General features: G+C 44.5%; 1 protein-coding gene across 3 annotated transcripts in view; it reads left to right on the forward strand.

The window, feature by feature from the left end:
* The window catches only part of IFT43 (intraflagellar transport 43), a 42,936-nt gene that overhangs the window by 9,525 nt on the left and 18,854 nt on the right, over positions 1 to 14,557 (forward strand). For all 3 annotated transcript variants that reach the window (XM_086893453.1, XM_086893454.1, XM_086893455.1), the window contains one exon: positions 5,985 to 6,052. In XM_086893453.1, coding sequence (XP_086749579.1) covers positions 5,985 to 6,052 — 68 coding nt within the window. The remainder of the gene's footprint in view (positions 1 to 5,984; positions 6,053 to 14,557) is intronic.

Below are 14,557 nucleotides of genomic sequence, written 5' to 3' on the forward strand. Positions count from 1 at the left end.
AGTTGGGTGGGGTTGAGTGAGTGTATTTGCATTCTAAAATACAGTGCAGAATGATGTGGAGATCCCCGTGTGAGAAGCAACCTGCACTCTACCTGGGGAGGTACCAGCTTCGTTACCAGAAATACCTAAAACAAGCCAATTTCCAGACTTGAGCTGACTCACATGGATCCTGCTTGCAGGTGTGTCTGCACCTGTGGTGTAGACATGGCCTGGGGCTTGATATGATCAGGGCCTTTAATGAGAGCGGTATTTTCCTGACCCAGTTCTTACCCTTGCACAGTGGTTGGCACCCAGCTCCAAACTCCCATTCCAGTCTGGTCTGGTTGGGATCTGTGCAGCAGCCACCCCCCAAGTGCTCTCCCCTATATTCCCTGAAACTTAGAAACATGCAAGTGAGGAACCCACCACCAGCTGTATTCAGCTGAGTGTTGATCAGGGGACCTTATTTGCATAAAAATAATCACAATGTTTTTGGCACTGTCCTTCCGCTCTGGTTTAGAGAGTTCATGACCTAACAAGTCATAATTGTAATGCAGTCACAGTCATTCCTGTATCTAAATTTGCACTGCAATAAGATTCAGAGAGTGTTGGTGTATGGCTGGAACAAGCATTTCCCATTCCCAAAGACCTTGCAGTCTAAGTGCAATGTTTTTCTCTAGCATCCTCTTCTCCCCTGTGATCTTCAGCTTGTAGAGACTTCACCAGTGGTAGCTGCATTTTGTATATGGCATGTTGCCAGGGTTTTGCCTTCTTAGGCATGCAATTGGGAGTAGGGTGGACTGGCAGTAGATAGCTCTTGAAGCAATTGGCATTTCTGAGAACCTGGGAGGGTTCTCTGAGGCAGAATTTCCCGTAGCTATTGCACATTGTGAATGCCCTCCCCTTTATGTGGTCATCCTGAGCTGCATTTGTCCCTCCATGTCCCAGAGTTTCTGTCATCTGTTTTGATTCTTGCGTTATTCTAGTAAATACCCTCCACTGAAAGGATCCAGCATCCAAGGAAGCACTGGGTTTTTCACCTGCTTCCATTTTACAGGGTTTGCATCGTTTTTTTTTCCAGAGGTCTTCTGGTTGCTTGTAGAAATGCTGGACTCCCAGCCTGTTCCTGGGGACCTCTCATCTGGAAGTTGGCCAGATTCTCCAGGAGGAATCTCAAAAATGCAGCTGAACTTTTGTTCCCTAATTAGGCCAACTTCCCCAGTGTGAGCCCCAGCACTGCACAGCCTGGAGCTCCCCAAGGCCTTGTGCGGCCTCTCTCCCGTGCACCCCGACTGGCTGACCAGCAGGGCAGTTATTTTCAGCTTTCTGAGCTTATCTCCTTGCCTTTTGATGACATCTTCTGAAATAGCTTTTCTAGTCAGCCATGTTTCCCAGCCTTTCTAGTAGTATCCTGCCTGCTTATCTACTTTGATGTGGATTAGGGAAAATCTCATTGAAAATAATTTTAGTAAAAGCTTTTCCCTTTCCACACATTTATTTCATAATTTGACTGCTCCTGGACCCACCTCAAGGCAACAAAAGAACTGTAGGAGGTAGAAAGGTGAATGGGAAAGTGTCTGACCCTATGTAGCATAAAGTGGTAGCAAACTGAGAAATGTTCATGCCTAGGAGGGCTGGAGGGGCACTTCCGTATAACTGTTGATTGTGAGAGGATTCTACCTGGTGACCTCTTGTTCAGAGAATCAGATTGTTGTGTGCTGATTCACTGTTTTCCTGCAGGGGAGAGCAGGAACTCCTCAGACAGGTTAAGTGCCAGATGCTGCAAAGGTGACAGCTTTCCTCAAGGGTTCATGTCTCTGACAAACAGCTGGCCACTGTTTTAGGAGAGCAATTTTGATAGCTGGTTAACAGTATGAACTGCTCCTTTACCTGTGATAGATGGCAGAGAATATTTGAAGGCTCCCAAGAACTTCTGCCTCAGTAACACTTTCCCTAGTATAGGAAAGTCAGTGACTGTGAAAAGAAGGACAGTTTGTGGATGAAATGCAAATCCAGCCTTTTCTGCTTGGTATTTAAGACATGCAGAAATCCTTGGAGGGTACTCATTAAAATCAGATGCACTATTTGAACCGTCTATGGACATGATAAAGAGAGCCAGCAGAGATAGGCTGTTCTTTGCAAAAAGCCCAGGCTTGCATAGATCTTAGAATTTATGTGTTTTTGATATCATACATGCTCTAAGTACAGATTATTTTATGTGTCTGTTTAGAAGCAGTGGGGCTATTTGACTTGCGGCTCCTTAAATGGCAGCAATCAAAACTAATTCATCAGGCCTGGTTGTGGAGATTTGCTTTCCTTCAGTCAAGGGAGCCTCTGGCATCTTGCTGGAGAAGAGAATCCCTGAGACTGCCCATACTTCTTTCTTTCCACTTCATGGTCAATATTGGATAAAAACAAGACACCTACATACTGTGTAGAATCTCACAGTGTTTGTATATTGGAAAAACATAGATCCTACATATTTTAGGAGAATTATGACATGATAGAAGAATTGTGTGTCCTCTGTTGCACACTGTCAATGTCATTTGAGTCCCTGCATCCCTGCACAGAGTGCTCAGTGTTTCAAAGGAGTTGTCATATTGATGAAGGTAAATGAATCCATATTTCCAGACCCACCTGAGAATCTGAGGGACTTAACATGCCCATGATCTGTCTCTGTTGTGGTAGGTTCCTTAAAAGAAACTTTAGTGGACCTTCTGGATTCAGAGACACCCAGGGTAGTTGCTTCCATGAGGGAAGCAGCATCCAACTGGCACCTTCAGAACTGTAGACATGATCTGACAAGTAGCCTGGAAATTTCTGCTTTAATGGGAAAGCCAGATGAGAATTCTGCACCTGTCTGATAAAAAAGGACCTGAAAAACAATAAAGAAGAAGGTAGAGTTTCTAGTTTAATGCAGGAGTGATGTAATTCAGGGCAGTCATTTTTCTAAGGGAGAGACAAAATACTTGTTATGGATGTAGTATCAAAGTGTTGGTATGAAAGGTGGCCTGAGAAATACTGGAAAAATGCCATCACAAAAATGGTGCTGAATTTCTGAGAAAAAACACAAACCAAAACAAACCAAACAAAACAAAAACTTAGACCATAGTGATTTTCCTTGGAAAAGGGACAATCTGCAGAACTCAAGTAGAGGAGATCTTCTGGAGAGAAATAACGGACAAAACTAAAGTGGAAAGGCAAATCCCAGCAAGTAAGTGGTTAGTTGATGCTGTGAAAGAGACTGAGCAGCAAGGGCTGAGACACAACACTGTTGTCAGGAGCTGGTGGAATCTCAGTGTTTTGACACTAAACTGCTTGGATGTAAAGCTTTGCATTTGGGAACATACATACAAGTCTTGCCTAAGGTATAACAGTAGGTACCAACAAGTTCTGATCATTTAAATCCCCCAGTCTTTTTCACCAAAAAGGTATGTTTAGGAGCACATTTGCTGCATTACAGAAGAACAGTTTACCCTGTTTCTGCTCTGATCCCTCTGGGGTTGACTTTTGTCCCACTTTCTGCCTCGAGCTCTTGCTTGCTGCTGCAAAGTCCCTACCTGTCACTGTATTATGGCAAAGCACAACACTGCATTCTCAGTCGTAAATTATGCTGAGGTTTTGGAACTGTGAAAGTGTATGAAGGTAAGTTTATTTACTTGACAAAAGTATATGTGGCATGTGACCTTCTTGCACCACTTTCCAGGTAGCTAACAAAGAAAAACTATTTCTCCTCAGCTGACACTTAACATTGCCTTTCCTGTTGCTAGTGCTCCTGTAGGCAATTCAGAAAGAATTACCTGATTTATTGCAAGAGGAATAAAAGACCTGTAGGAGTATGTGAGGTGTTTTTCAGGATCTGACAGACACTCAGGGTTGCCTGGTGTGTATGATCAATGGGAACACGTTATAACATTGGCAAGACATTGGAATCAAACCCCTAGATGCCCTGGAGTCATGCCTTGTGCAAAGACTGGGCCAGATATTGTTATCACCCTCTGATCTGGTGTGCCCTACTTGAGTTATCTTTGATCTGAAGGCTAGTTTTGATGATCAGTAAATTACATTGCAGGTGCATTGAAATGCCTTGGAGATGATGCATTTTTCCTTATCCTTATGGCCCAGGCTCTTTGGTGTTATTTTTGTATCCTCACGCACCTTTGTGAGGAGTTGTGAGGCTGTGTGTTAGAAATACGGCTTGCTGGCTATCAAAGGGATGGTGTGAGGGGGAAGGGGGTTGTTTGCATGGGAAGCATCTGTGTGGGAAGGAGTGTGTTTTTGAGTTAGGGGTGTGTGTAACGGGAATAGGGATGTTTGTGTGGGCATGCACGCCCATATGTGGTGTGTGTTCCCACTTTTTCCTGGGCTCTGGGTGTGTCCAGATCAACTGAATTCAAAATGCTCCTTTTTTGGCACTGTAGCCTCTTCTCTGGTTTGGCATCTTAAGAATCTGGGGGAATCATTTAAAGATCAGAAAACTCCATTCACTTGGGCCCCTGAAGGCTTCACATTCTGTGACATGGTCATTCCAGTCGACTGAGCTCTGTCCCCTACGGATGAGCCCATATAAGGAGGCTGTTTCCTGCATTTCACGCTCCCTGCCTGTCCCTCTGCCCTCCTGTGCTCCCTTTGCTGAAGAAAGTTGGTATTTTGGGACTGCAGCTCCTGCCTCATTCCTGCTCCCTGTTTATTTTTGGAGGATGACTATTTTTGCTCCTATCAGGGAGCTATGCAGGGTCATACCCTCTCCCTGCAGCAGGCAGAGGCTGCCCCTGGCAGGGTCTCTTAATTTCCCACACTCACAAACAGTGCTTATACTTCAAGAAATAAACATGCAAGACCCCTACCATCAGGGGTTAGCTCGACCCTGTCCTCATCTGTGGCAAGAGGCGATTTGGCTTTGGCTCAGGGTTGACCCCAGCACACATGCAAGGTCCTCTCTGAAGTCAGAACTCCTCAGGAGTCATCCCACTCATTCACTTTCTTAATAAAAGCTGTGGAAGCCACCTGTGCCCCCACCACTACTTTGTGGTTAGCATTTTTTCTCTGTTTAGGGACATTGTTTACCCAGTCATTCTTCATCATGATGGTCCATTCACAGGTCCCTGTAATCGATCTTCCCTCATTGGGCACCATCAATTGGGAGCTAGGTAGGCTGGGTTCACCTTGCCTCTGCTTTCATCATTGCTTGCTATGCAGAACACTGAAGGCAGTGCTATACAAAGTGCCTCACGCTGGGGGAATCAAACCTAAAACGGTAAATGGCAATGGGCAGCTTCCAAATGGTGGGAATTCATGGCCCCATTTGAAAATTCCCATCATAAGCCCCAAGCTGAATTCCCATTTTCTCTTGCTTTGTGGCAGAGTGCCACACAAGACAATGCAAGAAAATAGCAGGGGATGTCTTTAAGCTCCAGATGATCTTCCCCTTTGGATTTCAGTGGAGGCAGTGCTGGTATTCATCCCAACTAACTTTGGAAGAGTTTGGGTATGGATCAGTGTGTCTGAACTTGGCATCTATCCTCCTATTCTAAGCAGTGGACAAAAGCAGACTTTTTAGGAACAATTCTTCATATAAAACAAGATGTCTAAATCATGCTGTCTTGTACCCTAGGAAAGGCATAATGTGATACCTCCCACTGATATGTGGGCAACAGTGATGAACACTGAACCAGTTCCCAGGGAACCCTGTTTTGCCAGGAGAGCACATCCTCTGTGGATCAGTCAGCTACTGTATTGTATGTCCTCAAAAAGTCAAAGGCACTCGGACTTGAAACTTGTCAAGATACTAATTAGGGTGATGCATCTTTTGTTTAGAGAAAGGCTTAAAAACCTGACCTGTAGTTTATGTCTCATTTTTATTTTATGATTAAAAAGTATTTTAAACACTATCTCTCCATTATTTGGTGAAGTCTTACATTATTGTGTGTGGACCTGGTGTCTCAATTGGCTTGACTTTGCCATGACCAGAGCTGTAAGTAACATGTCTCTTCTCTTTATTAAAGGTTCCACCACCTAAACCCCCACGCCGGCAAGGAGGCTGGGCAGATGATCCTGTACTGGCACCTACCAAGTGAGTCCTCACCTCTTTCCTTATTAAGAGGGACTTAGGTGTTGAATAAAGGAACATCTCTAGTTGGACCTTGCTGTCACAGACATTGGAACAGTTTTCCTGTGTCTTTTAGATGGCCTCTCCTTCCAATATCAATGTAACTTGTTCAAGCCATTTGAAGTATTGCTCTTGCATGGTTCCATTGGCTAATTGACTTAGCGAGGCTTAGAACTGTGTACATGTCCCTGTTTACCAGAGGCAGTGTATTCCTTACCTGGTACAGTGCCTGGAAGGTGTCAAGAGCATAAATAAGCATATTAAATGCAGGAGCTGGGATGGTGGGATTTGACTGGTTCCATCCTTTCCAGGAAAGTGGCCCAACACTGACAAGAGTGCAATGAACACATCAGGATTTAGTGATCAGCCTTGACAGTAAAGGTGAAATTTGTCAATGTTTATGTGTGTATAGGGTTATGGTACAATGGAGATGGATGGAGATGGTCAGCAAGAAGAGATAGGAGGAAAAAGTGTACAAATTGTAGAATGTATATTGAGAAGTGTGATGCTCACATGAAGGACACATAAGACAAAGTGTAAATATCTGGACATGGTAATAGGATAGGAATGAAAACTAAAGGACAGTTCAGACTGAGAGGAGATTACTTGATTTCAAATAGTTGTGGTTTACCAACCTGAGAAGTTAGGCTGATGTTGTATTTCATATTCACAGAGCTGAAGGGCTCAGCTGTGGAGTGGTGTGAGATTGCTTGTGTAGTTAAAGGCCTATTGTCTTTATATATACTTTGGAGGCACTCTGATTTATGAAAAGTTATGTGTTTTCTTTTCTGAAACTGAGAATCAACCAGAAACCTGTTATACAGTCAGTATTTCTTGGGAGGGGAGACAGGTGGTCTGTATTCTGGTGTAGCCTTTCCAAAAAACAGTATTTTTTGAGAAAATTATCAGTCTATTTGTCTCTGAAAAAGCAATAGTCGAAATCTGGAGACTAGAATAAAGCAAGGGAATACAGCTCTCAGCCTGAACTCCTGTTGCTCTCCAGTTTGACCCTGATAATGGTTATATTTCATTGGCTGGCTGCAGCTGGAAGTTGCCATTGCAAAGATGCATTCACCTCAGCATATTAGAAAAGTGCCACCAGTGATCCCGGATCTTTGCAGAACCAGACATAAGCTTTATGGAAATGTGACAGCAGACAAGAAGGTTCAATTTCATTGCTTAGGAAAAATAAGTTATGTAATTGTTGGTCAGGTGAAGGACTGGATTGGAGGTAATAGATATGCAGGACTGTGCCTAATGTGCCCTGAAGGACAGTGAACAGGTTCCTAATGTAACAGCACTGTGCCACGTGCTATTTTACCATGTTTTCCATTGTTTGACATTAGCTTTATCCTACAGATTTGCAGCAGTAGTTGTGGGTGGTGCTTCCCCAGCATCTCAACTGCATGGTTTACAAGACATTTTAAGCGTCTGGAGTAAGGGCTTCTGTGACATTGGATGTAGTTCAGCTGGAGAAGCAGAACAGAACACAGGGTTGCAGACCTTTCTGCCTCTGAGAATCTGCACACTGAGACATGAGACCAGGATGTGTCCCTTGCTCAGTCATGCATGTGATATGTCATATCTGACAGTGCTCATTTGTAATAAGGGATTTTATTGAATAAATTTTATGAAGAAGTTTGTTCTTTCTCCAGTCATATGAGGTGCAAGGGTTTTGCACAACTAATTCTCCTGGCTTTGCCTTCCTGTGTATTCTCCCCAAGCTAATCTCTCTTCCCTCCCTTAAAAAAGTCTGAGATGCTGGCCTGTAGGGCTTGCTTTGTGACATATCCCAGGGTAAAGCCTTCATGTGAAAAGTCTGAGTCATTGGCTGATGTCATACCAATGTTGCTGTAGCTTTGTTGTTTCTGTTTTCTCAGGCTCTATCTCCCCACAGCTTTTCAACCAATTGGACTCAGTTTGGAAGCCCATCAAGTTAACTTGCTCCAAGTTCACTAGTGTAGATGTAGTTAGAATAACATGCTTCTGTTGATATATCTGATTTAGGCTTAAGCCCTTTTTTCTGCCAGTGTAACCGAACCTACACTTGGGAATTATTCTGTTAGAAGTAATTTGATTTTCAGAACTGACAATGTTAAAATCTGGGTGGGTTTTTTTTTTGTTTTTGTTTTTTTTTCTTTCACTTAGAAAGGAAGGATGAGCAGAGTGGCTCCAGTTAGATTTTCTGTGTTGTGTAAATATATTTTGGGTCAGATGGGATAATGCAGCCACTTGTGCAATGATCTTGTAGCTATTTATGCTATTCTTTCTCCATTTGAAGTCTTAACTTTTAGTTCTGTTTCTGACAGATTCAGTCAGTTACAACTGCATATGTGTTGCTTTTCCTGCAGGGATTCTTTTCTGCTATATTTCTAGTTCAGAGTCTTATCAGTACAAAATGATCACTTGAAATTGTTCTTTTTATTTCCATTTGGCACATGTTACAGTAGACTTTAGTTTGTAACCTGTTTTTCTACCTTTGTGTTCTCTTTCATTCCCTTACATGCCCAGCTCATGTCATGTTTATGAAAACTTGTAAATATTGTCACCATCTTGCTGATTATTTCCATCAGACTGCTGCTCTCCCAGACTGTTGCAAGATAGGAAGGACTCTTAAAGTTTTCCAACCTAAATTATTTTAAAAATTAATTGGCACAAATGGTGTGTGAGATACAGGGTTTTATCATGAGTTCCCATAGCTTTTGCAAGTGTCAGATATTTAAATTGCTGAGAACTATCAAAATCATCTATTTTACTCAAGTTTTCAAAAGCCAAATGTGGGAAGATTGCTTTGGACTCCCAGTACTCTTATAGAACAGTTGTCATTGCTAGGAGTCCAATTTTGTAAATCTGGGTAATGATGAGGACTGCTGGTGTCTGAGCAACCCTCCTTCGCAAACAGCAACTAAATGGTTCAAAGTAGTGACAGAAATTTCACTTTTCTGTACTACCAGGGCCATGTGTACCTGAATCTGTGTATCCAGTTAAACCTGTACTCAGAAGAATGATTCTCAGTAAGAAGAGGTGGTCTCATTGCTGTCCTAGCAACATTCTAGCCCCAGTACTAGCAGAAAGGGGACCAGCCAAGAACCTGGGCAGCCACCTGGGGCCTAGTAGCTTGCTGAGATAAAGAACAGTAATTACAGTCGGGTTTTCCTACAGAAGCAGCTCTCTAACCACTGGATGGAGCCCAAGTGCCATTCTGAAAGCTCTGCTGATGTCCCTAATGACATCAGTGCTGACACTCGTGACAAGCAAAGCAGAGCTTTACTGTCAGGTTATCTCACACATCAAAAGCAAGAAACACAAAGTGTCTGCCAGTGGGGGAAGGAAAAGGGAACTCAGTTTTGCATACTGGTGAGGATTTGATAAAGGAGGGGTGCTTCCATGATTCATTTAATTCCAGCTTCTTCTGATCTCATCTCTCTGACTTTCCTCATAGAATTTTTTCCAGTTTCCTCTCTAGCAATATCTTAATTTCTTTGCTTCTTGGGTCTCTTTCAATTTACTTAGGTGCTTTATCCCTTTGGTCTTGCAGTGAGCCCCCTAAAATTCCTACAGCTCTGCGGGCAGCAGCTAGGGTTGTTGAGGAATAAACACAACTTGTTTCAGATAGCCCTGTAAGCAAACACAAGTGCTGCTTTCAATAGGAAGTCCCTTCCAGTGCCTGCATGTGTACCTTGTTTCTTCTAGATGGATCAAGGCAGCAAGAGGGGTTTCAGCTGCAACTGGAATTTCCCCTTTCTGACTGATAGGCCACATAGAGTTGGAATAATCAAGGCTTGTTTAGAAAAATGGCCATGCGGAAGTGGTAGAGTGTCTAGGAATGCATTTGTCAAGAAGGTGAATATTAAGTGCCTGTAGGAAGGAAGAGGATGCAGTTGGGGTGACCTTTAGAGCAGGGTAACCCAGCCCCTGTGTAGATATCATTTAAGGCTCTGAAGGCTGGGCAGTGGTGAGATTGCACCCTGGAGCTGGAGGAAAGTTATTTAAGAGATTAAGGGGTTTTATGATTCAAGGTCTCTAGAGATAAGTAAAGTTAAAAACCTCCTGTTTCAAAAATATGGGCTTAAACTATCCTGTATTCTTTCTATAAGAAATGACCCCTGAGAGTGCCTGGTTTTAGAACCTCTAGCAATCCCTGTTTTGCAGCAGGGAGTAGTAAAGTGCTCATGAGTTTCTCTGTCTGGGACAGTGGGGGAAAGCTTGTGTCATTGCTTCTGTTCTCTACTCCCAGTCCAGCAGTGTTGAGGTGAGTCTCAACACTTCCCCATGACACTGCCACACTAGGAGCACAGCCAGACTCCTGGCTGCATGGGAGATGTCAGTCTCACTCTGCAGCTTGCAGCTATCTGCGGATGGTGAAGTGAAGAGTATAGGCAGAGAGGATGAAGGCTGCCAAGTGAGGGGGCAAAACTCAGAAGGAGAAGAAAGAAAAGGAAGTCTGATTAAGTTTTGTCTTGAAGTGTCTGTTTTTGGGTTTGTCCCTGCATTGATCTGCAAGGGAATGAGGCAAGTAATGGCCCCTTGGGGACCTTCAGGACTTTCCTCTCAATGTCAGCCGTCATTTTCAATCACCCTCTCCCTCCCAGCCATTAATTTTGGCCCAGGATCATGGGGACTTGTCCATCTATCACTCCTAATTGACACTAAATGATCTGTCAGTTTATTGATGAACGGCAGGAGTGGAATTGTCACAATATATTTTACTTTCTAACAACTCCTCCTGACAATTTTACCTTGTCCATCTCACTCTCCTCACATAAATCTCCATTGGCCTTTCATTCCTTCTCTTGGGCTGATCTGGTGCCAGCCACCTCCATGCCATCGGCACGCATCAAGGACATCAAGATGGCGGTAAGCTGCAATGTGCAGGCCCAGGGTGGGTTTTTTCTTCTCTCTCTCTCTCCCTGCCCCCTCCTCTTTTTATTTTATTTTATTTTATTTTTTTAATAGGCTGGATGTTCCAGGAATGCTAACAAGCTCCTGTCCTCTTGTCCCTTCATGTCATTGCTGGGGTGAGCTCTCCTTGGTGTTTCTGTTTAGACTCAGTAAAGATAACTGACAGAAAAAGAAAAGTCCCTAAAAGGCAGAAGAGTCACCTGAGAATCCCTCAGTGCCCTGGCTGTCACAGGGGATTTTTATTCCTTTTAAACCTGCTTAGTGTGACTTGTAAGAGTTTCCTGCAAGGAGAAAGTGTTAGGCTTATGTCCATTTATTCCTTTGCAGTGCTCAGAGGAGCCTGGAAAAAAGAGTTTTGTTTCTTCTTTTCCCTTTTTTCCCCCTTTTTTTCTTTTCAAGATTTTTTTCACCATTTTTTCTTATTTCTTTTTCCTTTTATTTTTAATCTCTCTTATTTTTAACCTAGATTTCTGTTTTATTTTTTCCCAGTTAGGGATAGTTTTTTTGACTTCTTTTTCTGGAAAGGTACTGGGCAATGGAAGGTCTAGTAGGATTGCAGCCTCTTGCTCCCCTAGAAATGAAGCTTGCATGACAAAAACAGAACAGAAACATGGCATTTTTGGTAATGGTCCATGTAAACTGCTGAAGTGGCAGAGTGTTCTCAGGGTGAAGTCTCTTTGATCTTTTTTTTTTTTTTTTAATGACTGGGGAGAAGGATCTTCCTTCCTTACTTCTCTGCATCTCCAGGAAATTTCCCAGAAAATTTAGGGGATGCTATTATGGCTGTCCCAAATATTTCTATTTTAAAATAGCAAAACCTTCTTGAAGAACACATGCAACTTTCAACCCTTTTGTATCTGTCATAGCCAAGGCTAAAAGCTTGTCTGGCCATTGTAGGTCCCCATATATATTGGCTGTGAAGTCTAGCTTAATGCAGTTTACCTGTTGAAAGGCACCTGAGATGACCTGATCTACTTGCTTGGCCCTATTTCCCCCTCCCCCAGCCCCCTTCCCCATAAAACCCCTCTACTAGTCTCAAATTCTTGATCCCAAATTCTTAAAATGTCTTTGTTCAGAAGCTGTTGCTCTCAGATGACAGAACAATAACAGAACAGTAATAAACACCTAATTCTTTCTAATATTTTTCATATAAATGTTTTCTGTGAGGCCAGTCACAAATGAAAGGTCTTTGAACCTCATAATAATGGGTTTGTTCTCTTTTGTGAGATTTGACAATAAACCCAAACAACCTTAAATACATTTTCTGTCTCCTTTAGCAGTCAGCTCTTTCCTGTAACCATGAGGATCAAGAAGTGTGCTTTTTTCTTTAAAAGGAAGCTGAAATGCTCCTGTAACCTCAAGAGTCATTTTATGAGAGTTGAGCTTTGTGCTTACTGGATGCCAAGAACGTGATCACTTGGATAGGAGTCCCTGTTCTCAGGGACCTAAGATATGTGGTGGATACCTCTAGAAACTGCAGCACTGCTTTCTGTTTTCCCACACAGCAGGAATTTGTATTGAGTGTTGTTGTTTTTTCTGTTGCTCAGTGGGAGCTCTGAACAGCTCTGCCGGTCAGCTCTCTACCAGTGAGCGAGAGGGGGAACCCTGGGAACATCTGCTTCGGGGATGATGCAGTGAGTAGGCTGAGGTTCAGTGATCCTCGGGAACACTCTCTTGTCAGCTTCCTCTATTGTGACAGTTCCTAAAGTCCTGCTTGCCAAAGCTTTCCTCCTTTGTTGTTTCTGTTAAGTAAGGCCACATATTAAGACATGAGGAGAAACAAAAACACTTCAGCTGGAGATTAAGTGCTTCACAAGTCCATTTCAGCTGGAGCTGGCTAGCAGCAGTGTCTGTCAGATCTCATCTCACAGAGCATGCCTGCTCATTGCTGCAGCCATCCTCTTCCAGAGCCATGCTCTGGGCGCAGTGTGCTCAGCATGCAATCTGACCAGCACAGGCAGCTTGTGAGATGGATGGTAGGGCCATTACAGTTTAAAAAATGTCTGTCTGCCCAAAGCCCCTTTGTAGTGATACAGATAGCCATGCATTCCAGGGCTGTGGAGGTGACATCCTGTGATGAAAGTAAAGGCTCATAACATGCTGAAATCAATGGCAAAACTTGCCTATATTATAGGAGATGTAAACTCCTTAATTTTGTAAAGGAAAACCTGGCTTTTCCAGGCTGCCACAGGCCAGGAAGAGAAGGTGGAAGCTTAAAACAACAGATCAGAGCCCCGGGGAAGGTGCAATGGAATAACTGAGAAGGCACCTTGTGGTGCTTTCCAGCACGGGTAGTAGTTCTAATTTACAGACACCCTTGGCAAATGTCTTTTCTTGTGCCACGGCGAACAAGCAGTGACCGAGACCCATACTTGGAGAGCCCGGAGAGCTATCAGTTAGCACTTGTGTGTCATATTGGATGTGTAACTTAGTCGTGCCTTAGGCTATTGAACAAGCTGCAACTCCTAGCTCACCGCCTACTCAGTGTGGTGATGGGCACTTAAAGAACACTTGAGCAAGAGAGTACAACGCCTTTTTAAATATTTTTTCCTCTCCTCCCTCAGGCCTAGACCTGAATTACAGTCTTTGCCCAAGAGGCAAAAGGCTTCGCGCCTCCCTGTGGGCTGAACCAGGCCTTCGGCGTTGAGGTGGGTCATGGTTTTGGATGGAAGCGCTGAGGCAGAACGCCGGCTGCTGACTTGTTTTCTGCGCACCCAGCCTGTCTCTGCCCGCCCTTTGATCGCCCCACTATCTCCAAACAAAATGCATCTCTGAACATCGCGACCTTCTCCTTTTTTCCCCGTTTCATTCTTTTAGCAAGAGGGATGCTTGGAGCGGCTTTCTGGTTCCACGTGATTCGCAGAAGTGGTTGAGGCATGCCAGGAAACACTCCCACACACGGGCAGAAGAATTTCTCCCCCGCTGCCGTGTAAAACGAGAGCAGCCCTCGGTCCGGACCCGCGGCGGGTTGCAGGCCAGCCCGGGCCCGCAGCCCCGCGCCGTGCCCGGCAGGGGGCGGCCGCGGCCCGCCCATGCGGCGGCTGTGGCGGCGGCGCGGCCCGGAGCGGCCCGGAGCGTCGGGCGGAGCGCAGCCGGGCCGGCCAGAGGGCTGACCGAGCTCCCAGCCCTCTCTCCTCCTCCGCCGCGCCGTGCTGGGCGTTCTCGTCCCGCCGCCTCCGTGTGAGTTTTAGCAAGCTGCGGTAATCCCTTTTCCTTAGCTGTGCTGCCCGCCCTCACACCTCCCCGGGCCGCAGGAGAGAACCTCCGGTCCTGCACGGTGAATCCCTTGGAGCCTGGCTGTGGCGCGGTGCAGGACGCGAGTGTGTCTGGAGCTCTCATGAGCCATGGACATTAAAAGATTTCAAGGACGTTTTCCCCCATTCATTCCAGTTATGTCCTCTGCTAAAATAGGTTAACGGTGTCTAATTAACCACTGCACATTGTCATGCTGCATAAAGATAGCATCCTGGCTGTTCTCTGAGCCCTGCCACTTTATCTCCATTTAGATCTCCGTGGTAGGCCATTAAATGAGAAAGAAACAGTTTAACAGAGATGATGTCTACATTG

The sequence above is a fragment of the Cyanistes caeruleus genome, chromosome 6 (genome assembly GCF_971803275.1).
Source record: "Cyanistes caeruleus chromosome 6, bCyaCae1.hap1.1, whole genome shotgun sequence".
Classification (NCBI taxonomy): Eukaryota; Metazoa; Chordata; class Aves; order Passeriformes; family Paridae; genus Cyanistes; species Cyanistes caeruleus.